General features: G+C 37.7%; 1 protein-coding gene across 1 annotated transcript in view; it reads left to right on the plus strand.

The window, feature by feature from the left end:
- FREM2 (FRAS1 related extracellular matrix 2) overlaps positions 1-14918 on the plus strand; it is a 142872-nt gene that overhangs the window by 82422 nt on the left and 45532 nt on the right. Inside the window, exons 4-6 of the mRNA XM_086481908.1 lie at positions 673-903; positions 3575-3700; positions 5036-5287. Coding sequence (XP_086338034.1) covers positions 673-903; positions 3575-3700; positions 5036-5287 — 609 coding nt within the window. The remainder of the gene's footprint in view (positions 1-672; positions 904-3574; positions 3701-5035; positions 5288-14918) is intronic.

Below are 14918 nucleotides of genomic sequence, written 5' to 3' on the forward strand. Positions count from 1 at the left end.
GGGACGAGCTGTATCAGATTTTATCCCATGACTTTGCAGTTTCAACTTGGTTTGAGTTTAGTGATTGTCATTATGCAAACACTGAAGTAAGAGGATAATAATTTTTAAAAGTGCATTTTGTAGTGGGAAAGACCACAATGGTTCAGATTTTAGATCTTCTTTCATCCTTATTCTGTATGTTTTACCCCTTTCTGTCTTTGTGTTTTCCTTAGCTTTCTTAGTTTTACCCTTGAAGGCTGAATTTCCAAGGTGTGTTTTTATTTTTTTCTAAAAGAAATAAGTATTTTGATAGTTTGCAGGCAGCATGTTATTTAGATGTTCTGGAGCAGAAGAGAACCCAGAATGTTAAACGGGGGGGGGGGGGGGGGGGGAGGAATCTGTTACCCTTTTGGGAATCCATAGTTGAATGACAGAGAAACAGAAACTTGACTGTAACCTCAGAGAATGTAGAGTTTTCTAGTAGTTAGTTTTGCTTTGGCTAATTCTGTCCAAACTGCCTTTCCTAGTGTTAATTCATGTGCTTCCTCCTCTATGTATGACACCAATACAAAGCTGATCAAGAGTAACAGAGTTGGCTTGAACACTTTTAAGTTGCGAAAAGTGTATTTTTCTAAAATCTTTTTTTAAAGATGACTGAATGTTTTTAATGACCTGAGTTTCTGATTTTGGCAGGTATTAGCACCAAAGATGGTACTGCCAAGAAAGATAAAGACTTCAGAGGAAAAGCCCAGAAGCAGGTGCAGTTTAATCCTGGCCAAACCTTAGCTACATGGCGAGTACGGATTTTGAGTGATGGCGAACATGAACAGTCTGAGTCTTTTCAAATTGTTCTTTCTGAGCCTGTCATGGCAGTTCTGGAGTTTCCTTATGTATCCACAGTGGAAATTATTGACCCAGGAGACGGTAAGAACATTTCCAGAACTGTACTGCCAATGTGTGCATACGCAGAAAGGTAAACTGGAGGGCAAATACTATCAATAACAGCAGATAGTAAAGCTTACCTTTTGTCAGAATATTTCTGAAGACAGACTTGGGCATTGAGTAGCCGTTCATCCTCTATCACTTTAAATGATTCATGAATATGTAACTAAGGTAGCATGCTTTGATGAAATACCTGCATTTTTCCTATTATATATTATTTCTTGGGTTTTTTCTTTTGTTTACTTTTGTTCTCAGGGACAATAGGTTTTCAGTACATAGCTGTCTGGAGGCTGACTTGATTTACTGTGCCATGATGGTCCAGGAAAGTCCAGGCTGCTTGGTCCCATCAAATTTGGGTCTTAGAGCAGACTAGTTGCATCAGTTAGGCCTTAATATCAAGCTGAGAAGCTCAGTAAGGGTAAGATTCACTAGATACAGCACAAGCTGTGTCAAGAACAAACAAATTTGTGGTTAAATGTAAATGATGAAAGAAACCGATTTAAAGAAAAAAAAAAAAAAAGCAGAATATTCTGTGGTTGCTTTGCTTTTCAGCTGCATCCGGACACTTGAACACATGGGCTGTGTTTAAGGAATCTTTCAAGTATTGGAGGACTGTAACAGCTTGTTTTGTATAGTCTTCCCTAATTAACATTTGAAGAGGACCGGGCAGGAAAACTATCAGAGGTTTTTTAGTTCCTATTTACAAATGCAACTTAAACTAGAGGTTATCTGACATCCATATTTAGTCACCGAGAAAAATGATGGTTAACTTGAAAAGCAGTATGTATGAGACACAGAAATTACTTGAAAATCTGTTAAATCTCTCTATCTTTTCTATGATCAGTGAGATAGCATAGCTCAAGATAGTTGTCTAAGTCTTAATGTCAATTATAGTTTTTTTCTATTTCTTATATTAAGATAATTTTTTTACAGTTCCAGGGAGTTTGTAATAATTGTACATAAAGTGAAGTTGCATAGGAGAAAATCAAATGCACAACTGCAAATCAAGGAATATCTACAGAAAAAAATAGAGAGAGAACTTTGAGGGGAAGGACTGGGCTTCCTGATAATCTTTTAAAGCACAGGGTATAACAAGTTCAGATACTAACTGAATAAGAACCATCAAAAGTTTTATTCTGCTTACAGTGAAAATGATTTTAAAATTAATTCATTTGAATGGTATAGTCTTAGCACCAAAATAGTGAGCTTGGGAGTATGGGACATTAGTTAATGTTTTATTCTAAAAAGAGATTGCGTAAGGATGTGTTTTCTTATACTAGCTGAGATGGTGTAGATCATTATCCTCTGAGCTTTTATGTTGTTTATAAGGTCTGTTAAACTTTTATAGTGTCATTTTACCCCTAGTTGGATAATTATGACAGAGGCAGGAAATAGAACAAATCAGATTCCTGCATTTTTTTTTTAAAGGATGGAGTTTTTCGTTTTGTCAGTTCTAAACGGAGAAATAAAAGGAAAAAATTGGGGGGGGTTAGTGTTACCTTTTGTTTTGCTCTAAAATAAAAAGGTAGGGATTTGGTGTTTTTCACATTGAATTTTTGACTTGCTGGAATAGTGAAAGTGTCTAGATCTTCTCAAACCTGAATTACAGCATTTTTAAGGCAGGCTTTTGACCTTAAGTCATGCTAGTAGTATTTTCCAGTTGGAGAAATAAAACCTGGAACATGTTTTCAAAGCAGTCACATGACAATTTTCAGAATGGTGTTTGCCAAAGTACTATGAAATAAAAGATTTGCTTTGTGCAGTCAGCTGATACCACTTGATTTGATATTATACAGAATTATATTCTGTTTGGGTTGCAGTCATATTAATGAAACTGTAAAGGTGCTTTATAATGATATGCATAACCACCTTTTGTTCTTAAGTTTTTGAGAGAACGATAACAAAATTGATCCTGAATCCCAGTAACAGTATAAAACTCAGTCATGTGTTTATGTAAGTATAAAATAATGAAGGAGTTTAAAGTGCATTCTAGTTGTTTTTTTCCCTGAAAAACAGATCTCACATTCTTTGGTCTGATACATTTTAGGGTGAGATTGCTTTCCAGACTTCACTGACTGCATTGGCTAGGTCTCATTTGAGTAAAACAGGAGTGTAGACAGGTGGCCAACTCAAAGCAAATGTCCAAGTCAAAGATAGCAAGAGCTCGATCTTGCATCCTCAATGCCAGAAGATTTCACGGTTATCTTCAGGCAGTAAGCTAAAGAATGGCCTTGCAGAACCACTGCAGTGTGTGAGCTACGCTATTGATACGTCTGTGACTAACAGATGATAATGAAATACCATGGAAATAATAAACATATAGACATTGTGGACAAATTCTCCAGGCACTGCCTTGCTCCATTAACCCTAGATGAGTAAATTAGTCATATTAGAGACTGTTTAGCAAGGACTTGTGAATTTAGACCTCATGATCTGATTTTCTTTTCCATTTCTGAAAGACTAAAAAACTCTACTTCTCTCACTCTCCAAGTTTTTCTTAAAATTTAGCGCCATTGCTGATAAATGCAAGTTATTTGTTGCACTTTAGAATATGCTAAAATGCTCCTAGCTGTTTTACATACATAGTTTGCATCTCATAAAGGTGACTTTATGAGGCCATAAATCTACATAAACAAATGTTTGTTCTTTGTAGAATCAACTGTCTTTATTCCTCAGTCCACCTATACTGTTGAAGAAGATATTGGTGAATTATTTATTCCAGTCAGAAGAAGTGGAGATGTGAGCCAGGAACTGATGGTTATCTGCTACACACAACAAGGTAACAGAATCTACTGTAGAAAAAAAAAAAAGGCAGAAATGGGAGAGAGACAGAAAAACAAAAAGAATTGTTCCATCTATTGCATAAAAAAATTGTCTATAACTCTGTTAATTACTTTTTCATTTAATTATCTTCAGTCTCAACTGGAAATGTATTAATCCTTGCAGTCTGTCTTAGAGTATTATTGAATACAGCTGAAAAATTACCATGTTCCAAATATCTGCCATTTGTTAGGAGGTGAAGAGGATCTGTGTTCTTTATCTTTTTACAAGATTTGTATATGCAGCCCCATATAGCTGAAAGTGATGAGAACTGAAGACACTACAGTGATTACCCAGGATATCCTTGTTTGAAAAAACTGATATAAAATAATATTGCTTAATTGCTATGCTTCTCCTTCATCTATCTTTCAATCTCTTAATAATTATATCCATGCAGAGCATGGGGTCTCTGCATCTGTGCTTTTATTATTATTTTGCATCTGGAGAGATGAAGCAACATTTTTGGTGAGGTGATCTGGAATCAAGATAATTTATTTTCATCAAATTCGGTCTGTTATATTTAAATTCTGGTCCACCAATATCTCCAATGGATAAAATCACAGAATCACAGGATGGTCGGGGTTGGAAGGCACCTCTGGAGATCATCTAGTCCAACACCCATGCTAAAGCAGGGTCACCTAGAGCAGGTTACACAGGAACGCATCTAGGCAGGTTTTGAATATCTCCAGAGAAGGAGACTCCACAGTCGCTCTGAGCAGCCTGTTCCAGTGCTCTGTCACCCTTTAATGTAAAGAAGTTTTTCCTCATGTTGAGGCGGAACTTCCTGTGCTCCAGTTTGAGTCCATTGCCCCTTGCCCTGTCACTGGGCACCACTGAAAAGAGCCTGACACCTGCCCTTTAGGTATTTGTAAGTGTCCTCTCAGTCTTCTCCTGGCTAAAGAGCCCCAAGTCTCTCAGCCTTTCCTCATAGGAAAGATGCTGTAGTCCCCACATCACCTTCATAGCCCTCTGCTGGACTCTCTTCAGTAGTTCTGTCAGCTGGTAAACCTCACAGGGTCTCCTTTGTCAGCCTATGTCTGTTGTGATAGACTATAATATTCCCTCTGGCTGAAAAACTGCAAATTAATTTGAGGAGCCATGTGCTTGCATTGTGTCATGTACAGAAGTATTTTGTCCAGGGACCTCAGAAATGTAGCCTGGTCAGATGTTTCAGCCCATCTTATCAGCTAAAAGTAAATCGAAATCAAATGATAATGAAAATAAAATTCAGCCTCTGTGAGGGGGTCATTATAACCATGGCATGTATAATGACTGCTTTCCTTCTATGCCACAGGAACAGCATCTGGCACTGCCCCAACCTCTGTACTTTCTTACTCTGACTACATATCCAGGCCTGAGGATCACAACAGCGTTCTACGTTTTGACAAAGACGAACGAGAAAAAATGTGTCGGATCGTCATCATAGATGATTCCTTGTATGAAGAGGCTGAGACATTTGATGTTTTGCTGAGCATGCCGATGGGTGGAAGAATTGGTGCAGAATTCCCAAGCACTCAAATCACCATTGTACCTGACAAGGATGATGGTAAGACATTGTGTAATAAAGTGATATTCAAGTTCTGGACAGAAACTACAAATAGCATCGCACTCAAATCAGCATGTAGAAATTGAATTTTTACACTTCTTCCTGGTGGCTGAAACACATGCTGCTTCCATCTTGAGATTCAAAAGTACTATTAGAAGGTTATGTGGGTTTTTTTAAAGTATTTAGTATTGATATTTTGGTAAAATCATATAAGCGCTGATTGGGAGTGAGATGAACTTTTCCATTCTATCACAGTAACAGATGTAATCCAAAATGTCACCCTGCACGTACACCCTTGTATGTGTGATTCTGAGGTTGTGTCCACAAATCCCTCAGGCCCGTTGCGTTATGCTGCGAAGGGCCCTATTACAGCCACTGGTGGACCAGAAGCCATCTAGCAGCTGCTGGGAGACAAGCTATATTCCTTCTGATTTGATGCTGCATTTGAATCTCTGCCTAGAAGTGTCCATGTAGGCTTTCTTTGTCTTTTTAATAAAGGAAATGATCAAAACAGAGTAATGTTGCTTTAGAAATCGCCTCAGTAGGGAAGTGCTGAGAGAATTATGTCCTTTGTTCAAGTGGTCGATAGCTTTGATATATTGCATTGAAAGGGACATTTCTGGTGGTGATTAGAGAGAGGTCTGTGACTGCGAGTAGAGTCAGCACAATGCAATAGAACCAATTGCACCGGTTTCAAAAATACATGTAAAAATTGTTGTGGCCTCAAGACCAGCAATTCAGTGTCCCTAGCGTTGGTGTGGCAATTCTTTCTAGGAGTGGTAGCAGAAAGGTTCTTGGTACAATTGCCCTCATTTGTGCATGGAGTTTAGAGCCTGACATCTCAACTGTAAATACTGTGAAAGGAATACTGATAAGTTATTTTAGTCCTCTTTATGAGGCCATAAACCATCTATTGTGACACTGCCATATTTCCTAAAGGCAAGTATGAAGAATTATGTAGTACAGTAATCTCTGAAAGTCTGATGCCAAGATAGATGGTTATTGTCAGCAAAGTGATTTCTCCCTCGTTAAGGATATAAAAGGCAGGAAGTTGACACCCATCTAATTGCATCATAAATGCTTGGTCTGCCTGAAATGTCTTACATATAATCCTGTGACAGAGGTGACTTTGTTTTCTCTGTGGAGCATTTGGGTAATCATATAGCATTAGTGAGTACGACAGTTTGAAATAACACTTCCTGTAAAGTCACAGATCATATACCCAGATAGAAATAATTTTATCTGACTTTGCAGTGATAGCAAATACAGGTTTATTTGTGTAGGTTTTTTACAACAGTTTGATTTTTTGAATAATTTTAATGAATTCATCTACTTTACTGTTTGGAGATAGTAAAGCATAGAATATTGGGAGAGTAGCTATAAAAAAATATGTCCATGAAGAAGCTGATTACCCAGCTTTTGAAATACTTAATAATCTCCAAGAGATTATTTAAAAAAGAGATGAGCTGAAACTAGAGCCTCTAGCTTCACTGGGAACCACAGCGCCCTCCCTCAGTGGGAAGGAACACTTTTATATACTGGTTTTAGCATTTAAAATAAGATACTGTCATTCATAGGCTTATACAGTCATTTTAACAGTAATCTAGAGAGACTGAATAAGAAATTATGAAAGTTAATCAATCATCACATAATATAGAACTTCACAGTTTATGAAACTCCCACAAGATATTAGGGAAGTTAACAAGAAATCCCCTTTTTTTTAACACTGCCATTAGAAAATATGAGAATAAATTTGTTTTGTATACCACTGTTAAGTTTCAAGCCTAACATTTTCTGCATTTATGAGCACAACTTGTGTCAATGCTACAAACTTTGAAAGAGAAATTATTGAATAATTTTATGGGATTTATTAAAAAAAGTGGGGAAGTGTTTGGGACATTAGGGTAGAACATTTTCATTATGTAACAACTAAAACATCTACATTAGTCCGTAAGAATAAGCAATATTTTGGATATTCAAAGATAAGGGGGCTTTAAAGGATAGGTTTGAATTGTTTTTTACAAACGTTCACTTGTCAATTTGCACCCAAAATGTTGTGTACGCCATATTTGAAATAGTGTGACAGAATTCCTTTTTCGCTTTCTGTATCAGTGAAAGTACTCCCACAAAAAATCCCAGAGCCTTCGAAAACTTACTGGCAATTCACTCACCAGTGAAGTTTTCTGCCACATGCTTTTAGTCTGTACAAAAACATAATGCATGGTAACAGAAAAGTCTATGTGCGTTTTGTTTCATCTGACGTCTGTTGTGCTTCCTGTTCTGAAAAAGCAGAGTACAGACTACAGAGTAGATAAATTATAAGTTGTACCTTATGTAATTTATATATTCATACACATATATAAATATATATATATATATGCTTATTTCAGATCATGTGTATACATATATATTTATGTAATATATGAGAAATTTAACACCCTGGCAGTCACAATTGAAATTCTGCCTAAATAAGCAGGAGATTTTAAGCAGCATTGGTTATTATTGTTTGCAGTGCAAAAAAATAATTTTAATAAGTTAAAACAGTATGCTATGTGAATATAAAGCATTTTCTTTAGCTTTTAACAATAAAATTCAATTCAGAAAATGCTTAAGATAGAGGTGGATAAAAGCTTTAGCACGTATGTAATAGCCTATGAGCTATATTAATGTTATCATACTAAATTCTGTAGTCCACTTCAGTCTCTTTACTTCACATCTATTGGTATATTTCTCTCGTTGTTTGTTTAAATTCATCTTCTACTTAACAAAGTTTCTTTGGACAAATGTCACAGCATGTCATTAAGTTGTGATTTCTCCAAGTACTGTGACTGGATTAACATTATGCATTGACTTCTTCAGGTCAAAAGGCACAAACAGCAAAGGTCAAAGTTTAATAATACTGCATGAGATCTTTCCTGTGGAAGTCAAGTCAGCACTAGCAACATTACCTTATCTCCTCTGGCATTCAATGCAAGTTAATTAGGAAACATTCACCTTCAGTACCTATTATCAAAGTCTTTTCTTCTTTTGTTTCTAGAGAAGGCCCTTAGGGTCTAACTAAAATAGCTGGGCTGCTATACAATCATGACAATTAACAAAAAGTAAAAGATGTGCTCGATTTTCTAGTGAACCAGAGTATATTAAAGAAATTCCTGGCAACTGAATACTTTAATTGGGGATTATACACTTGTGCTGTGCTGCCAAAGCAAAATATTAAAAAAAAATCATAGTATGTAGAACATGCACAGGAATATGCCCAGGTGACCAAGAAAGCCAACAGCATCCTGGCCTGTATCAGAATTAGTGTGGCCAGCAGGCGTAGGGAGGCGATCATTCCCCTGTACTCAGCTTTGTTGAGGCCGCCCCTCGAGTACTGCATCCAGTTTTGGGCCCCTCTCTACAAGAAGGACATTGAGGTGCTGGAGAGGGTACAGAGGTGGGCTACCAAGCTAGTAAAGGATTTGGAGCATGTCTCGTATGAGGAACAGTCAAGGGATCTGGGGCTGTTTAGCCTGGAGAAGAGAAGGCTGAGGGGAGACCTTATCGCTCTCTACAACTACTTGAAAGGATGTTGTGGCAAGGCAGGGGTTGGTCTGTTCTCCCTAGTAACAAGTGGTAGAACAAGGGGAAATGGCCTTAAGCTGCACCAGGGAGGTTCAGGCTGGATATTAGGAAGAATTTCTTTACTGGAAGGGTTGTCAGGCATTGGAACAGCCTGCCCAGGGAGGTGGTGGAGTCACCATCCCTGGAGGTGTTTAAGAGATCGGTAGTTGTTGTACTTAGGGACATGATTTAGTGATCTTGATAGAGCTAGGACAAAGGTTGGACTCGATGATCTTCAAGGTCTCTTCCAACCAAAACTGTTCTATGATTCTATGATTCTATCTAAATTAATCTAATTGAAATCTAAAGAACTGAATGCTGAAGTGTGTTTCAATAGGTATTTAGATGTTCAAGATAAAATCCAAAAACAAACAAAAAATGTCAACCATTTTCCAAATGTGAGCTTGTGTTACTAACTCCAACCAGAATTGATGAGCTGAACTGTTTGTCTTCATGCATCTCAAGGATCTGAGGGATGAAGAGAAATCCCTGAGGTCAGTTGATTGGCTCAGGACATACCTATCCTGCATGGAGAGCACAGAGTTCAACATAAAGCTCATTTGGAGGAAGCACTTTACATAATAGATCAATGTTATGCATCTAGGAAAAGAAAGATTAGGTTGCTGTGCACTTTTCATTCTCCTTGGAGAGAGGAGTCCTGGAGTTTAGCCTCAAGTGCTGAAAACACTCAGACCCCAGTCTTCCATGGAAATGCCTTAATCCCCAGGCATTTAGCAACTAAGCAAGATCAGCCTGGAAGAAGCACTCTTGTTTTTCCAGCTGAAGCTGTGACTGTGACATCATTTGACAAATAGAAGAAAACATGAGATCAAACTCTTTTGTTAGTATCCATCTGGGAGCAAGGATGGTGTGGGTGTGTTGTGTGCAAGAAGTCTGATACAAAATGCTTTAGTCCTTGCAACGGGTCTTGCAGTCAAAGCTCTGCTCTCTGGTAGTCAAATGTTTTGATGGCCAGGCTACTGATTTGGATTCTTTTGTACTTACTCTGGTTTGTCTTGTGGGCAAATTTTAAACGCCTGGATTGTAATCACATTTGGAAACCAGAAGAGAGGAGGTATGATGAATGCAGAGCTGGAAGTTTGCATCTAAGAGGAGAACACTTACAATTATTTAGTTACTTCAAGATTTTTGTCAGTGTCTGTCTTCCCATGTGCTTTTAATTCCATGCTACTGTATTTAGTGTTGCCATGAGAGCACGCAGCCTTACATCCAGGCTGACAAACAGTCATCTTGCCTTAGTGGAATTGTTGAAGCCTCATGCTGTTCACAGCAGGAAGTACATTAAATACATTTGTTCCACTTCATTCACATTAGATGGGCAAGCAGCCTTTCAGACTACTTCTTGACATTTCTGCACCAAGGCTGGGAACGCAAAGGACTCAGGTTCATGTTGGAGGTTTGCTTACCATTTTCTTTATACCTACTCAACAGAATCAAGAACTCATACCATCCACATGATAGAGAATAGCACTATCCGAGAATATTTTACAGCTGAGTAAACTGGGTGATGGTATGTTCATGCTGTGACAATGCAGAAAGCCACTGTCAAACAGAACAGATTCATTCTTTCATCTTCTGGAGTTTTCTTTAAAATACTTGCTGTCACTCCCCCTACAGTTAATAAAACTTTGTAAATCCTTAGACCATGTTCTGGAAATCAGTAGCTGCTAGCACTTGTCCAGCTTGCTTGGAGCGATAAAGTCCGTATTGACATTTACTATCAGTAGCCTGAAATGAGGCAGAAAGTCAGCACTGCAATGCTACATTATAAATACACACTTTGCATTGTCTCCCAGTAGGCGTACAGTGTGTGTACTGAGCCAAATTTCCAGCTGATGATAATTAAATATTCTATTAGTAACATAGTTTGTCAGAGGGATATCCTTATCTCACAAGGCTGTCTGGAATCTCCTTATTTCCACTGGCCTCTGAGACAGACAATCAAAGGTGTCTTTTTCTTTTCGATGAGGGGTGTGCCGTAACCTTAAACTGAATGGTTTGCTGTTTGATCTTGGTAGTTAATACCTGCTAGTCTGTTTGTCCGATTTTAGTTACAACCTGAACGCTATAGGCAGAGCATGCCTAGTGTTATATTTCAGACTGGAGTCATGATTTGGCCAAGCATCCTTCACCATTCTCTGAACATGACTAAAATAATGAACTAGTTGTTCTTTTTCCTCTGTACATCCATCCTTGACTTTCTCCCTTTTATATTTTTACAATGTTTGTGAGTCTGATGCCTCTGGCACTTCTGTGCAGCTTTTAACTGCTTTTGTCCTCTCATTAGGTAAAATCTCTGTGTGACCCCTCCCCTTTCCCCAGTCTGTGGCAGGTGGCCAGATTGGCAACAAATCATGGGAAAAAGTGGAAGACAGCCAAATTATGACACATATTATACTCCCAGTTTTCATTACTTGTAGTTTCTTATTATCACCAGTTCAACAGAGTGAAAAATATTCAGTTTATCATGATAGCCTTAAAGATTTTGGGAAGTCCCTGTTTTCTGTCTATTACAGAAATAAATTAAGTCATATCATACAGTAGGACATCCTATCGAGGCAATCAGCTGCATTTATGATTTGCTTTTCTAGCGTTATCTGTTGTTGAGAGTTTATTATATCTGTGTGTCTGCAGGTATACACTCACACATATATATGAATTACAGATGTTGGATTCATCTTCACTTAGCTGCATAATAACTAGATATATAGTTCAGCCTTATGATCTAGGCTGCTTTGATAGATAAGGAGGACAGAGCATGACCTCCAGACAGTACTTTGTCACATCTATTTCAGATGGTGCCTTTGCAATAGAGGATCAGCTGGTGGAGCAGCATAGCTCTAAGCCTTCACTGCTGCGGGTTCTTAAGTGGTTAGCTTACATATGCATTGTTACATTTATATGTGAATTACAGTAGTATTTCTAGGAGAGTGTTGAAATATAGAAAATAGCTTTTGAGTTTTGTACTTAAAGTATGCAAAATAGTTGATAAGCAGAAGGTACGAAACTACATGAACTGTAGAAAATTTATACGTCCTGTTAAATCTAGAATGAGTTAAACAAAATGGTGTTGTTATGTGCACTGATGTTGTTTTCCAGAGCCTAGATGTTCATTGTTTTGTGATAGTTCACTCAAGAGTACGTTGAACGTCTTTCTGTCACCTGTAGCATGTTGTATTTTTTATGGCTTAGGTCTTTCTACTGCAGATCTTACATTTGTTCTAGACTGTTTGAAAATGTAATGAATGCCTATAAAACCATTCTAAATTAATCATTTGTTCTTGGTTGTTTGCAATTGTAGGGAGTGAATTTAGTGACCTAATGAGTGCTTTGTGTGCCTAAGATTTGGATAATCAAGTTGTGTAGGACATCTTGGTGCATTCATTTTCCTAAGGTTTCTTCATATCATCTTGCTTCCTTGGAAGGTCCTTATGCTGAGGCTTTGCCATTTTGCTCATCAGTCTTTGAAGACCCAAAAGAAACTGAACAACAGAGTAACCACTGTACCCCATTGGTCTTTAATGACATTGGTCTCCTTTTGAATGTGTAAAGCCTCAAAGGATTAACTCAGTTATTATCTCACATTACTGTTGGTCAGGCAACTCTTTTCTCTTCCCTCCCACACAAATGAGATCAGAAGCACACAAGAGAGAATTCAAGAACTTTTAACATGTAGCAGAGTGTATTTTCTGTCATTAGAGCTCTGCTTTTGTGGTCTGGTAAGTCTGGCTGTTGATCTATTTTCACTTCTGTTCTGTCTTCTCTGCTGAGTCCCATCCTCAGCATTAGCTCTTGTAAAGGGAGCACGGAAGAGCTCTTGCATATTTTTCTTCTCATACCTAGGTGGGCTAAACGTGTTCTCATTGTATGTGGGCAGAAAATCCTGTAAAAAATTGTTTCTGACAGCTAAGCAAACTCAACATAACTAGCATTGCAACTGAATAATGAAAGTGCAAAACTCTGAAGTCAGAATTGGAGCAGTGTCTTTCTTAGCCTCATGCGATATGGTCAACATGTCTCCAATCCAGAAAAGTCTGTGCATACATATAGGCAGAAGAATAGATTTAATAACTGTCCACAAGAACGGACAGAATCATAGTTTTCTTTAAAAAAACCTGGTGCAAGCTGTGCCAGAAATGATATACGAATACCAACAGCCACCTGGAAAACAGTGTGTTTTACATTTCTTGGTTACACTATTCCTCTGTTATGCACCATTTGTAGTTATAATAGTTGTAATAACAGTGCCTCCCTTCTTCATTTATTCTTCAGTGAAACTGAACACATTTGCTGCTTTCGTGAGATTCAGCTTTGAAATTAATTTGGTTAAAATGGATTTAACAGCCTCACCTCTGTGCCTGGTAAAATGATGGAACGGATCCATCTGGAAGATATGTAGAAACATACGGAAGACAGGGAAGTGATTAGAGACAGACAGCATGGCTTCACCAAGGGCAAATCATGCCTATGTTAGATCCTTTTTCTCGAAGTCTGATGATTTTCATGGCATAAGGAGCTCACCTATTTTCAGCATGTGTTTGCTTTTATGACAGTCCAGGATTTCTGTCTTTGCTATTGAGTTTCCACAATTTCCTCACCATCTTCCTATCAACTCGTTTTACCAGTCAAAAAAATGTTTGTTTATCATTCAAGAGCCTTACTAATACTACTTGCTAACCAGTGGAAATCTCAGTTGGGGAAAAAAAAATAAATGTCATCATTATGACTTTGGGCTTTAAAATCTTAGAGGTCAGGCTCATGATTTAAGTGATGATTACAAGATACTATAAAAAATCATTCCTAGAATGAGCTATTGCGATTTTGTAGTTGTGTTTCTTGATATGAGTGTAGGTGTGAGGAACATGATTTGGAAGAGAAAATCTGAAAATATTCTTCTCATAAAACCTGTTTTTGCAAATATACTTATTACACTTAGACCCTTTCTACAAACTGCTTTTTTTGCAAGGACCAGTAGGAAACTAATTACACAGTTAAAATGTAAAAAACATATTTAGGAATGGCTACGTGCTATATCTTTATGTAGCCTGATCTCTAAAATACTGCTCAGCTTCTCCTACCATTTCTCTTTGTAGGAGTCCTCATTTGTTATCTCGTGTATGAATCACTGTCTGTGAGCTCCTTCACACTTGGCCTCCTTGTGAGGTATCTTGTGTGTGGTATATTTAAATACTACTGCCAAGCCTTCCCGTTTATCTGCCTGCCTCTGTTTCAACAGTACATTGAGAATTTGTCACTGATGCCATTTTCTGGGCCTTTTACATAAAAATAATCTAATTCTTTTTAAAAATAGAACATGTAGAAGATTCTGAGTTGGTTTTATGCTCTGTGGGAGGTCTAGTCAGTAAAAAAAAAGGTATGTGAAAGTCAAATGGTTGCTGCAGGCAATACTATCACTGTGGGTGTGTCCCCAAATTCCAAAGTGTTTGTTTCTTCAGCTATTAGTCTTCATATTTTTATTTACACTGGTAAATGAGGCAATTATCCGGATTATGGAATAGTTTGGGCAAGTGATTGGAGCTTGATGTACTTGTAGCAAGAAAAATCTTTTGTCACTGTCCTCAGATTCTGAACATAGGAAAAGCTACTCTGACACCTGTGACAGTTCCGGTGATATCAGGGTCTATAGGTTATATCCTGGGGGTGTGTGCAAGGATCATAATACTACTTCTACTAAATAAATATTTTCACGTATATGTTAGTTCACGTATGTCTGAATTTGGTATTTGGAAAGGTAACAATGTTTCTCAGCAAACCCACAAAGGTAAATTAATTGCTTCCAAGAGAAGGTCACTTAAAATAGTCAACCTCACACATTAACCTTTCTCCTGAAACACCGGTTATAGCTGGGGGACAACTTAAGACTGTTCATTACTGTCTTGTATGTAGTAGGTAACTAATTGTTGAAAAAATCATCTTCAGTTTAAAGGCACGCGTCTTGAACAAATTGAGCTACAGCGTGGCTTCATGCACACAGATGTCTTTACTG

The sequence above is a fragment of the Leptosomus discolor genome, chromosome 1 (genome assembly GCF_034619465.1).
Source record: "Leptosomus discolor isolate bLepDis1 chromosome 1, bLepDis1.hap2, whole genome shotgun sequence".
NCBI classification, from domain to species: domain Eukaryota; kingdom Metazoa; phylum Chordata; class Aves; order Leptosomiformes; family Leptosomidae; genus Leptosomus; species Leptosomus discolor.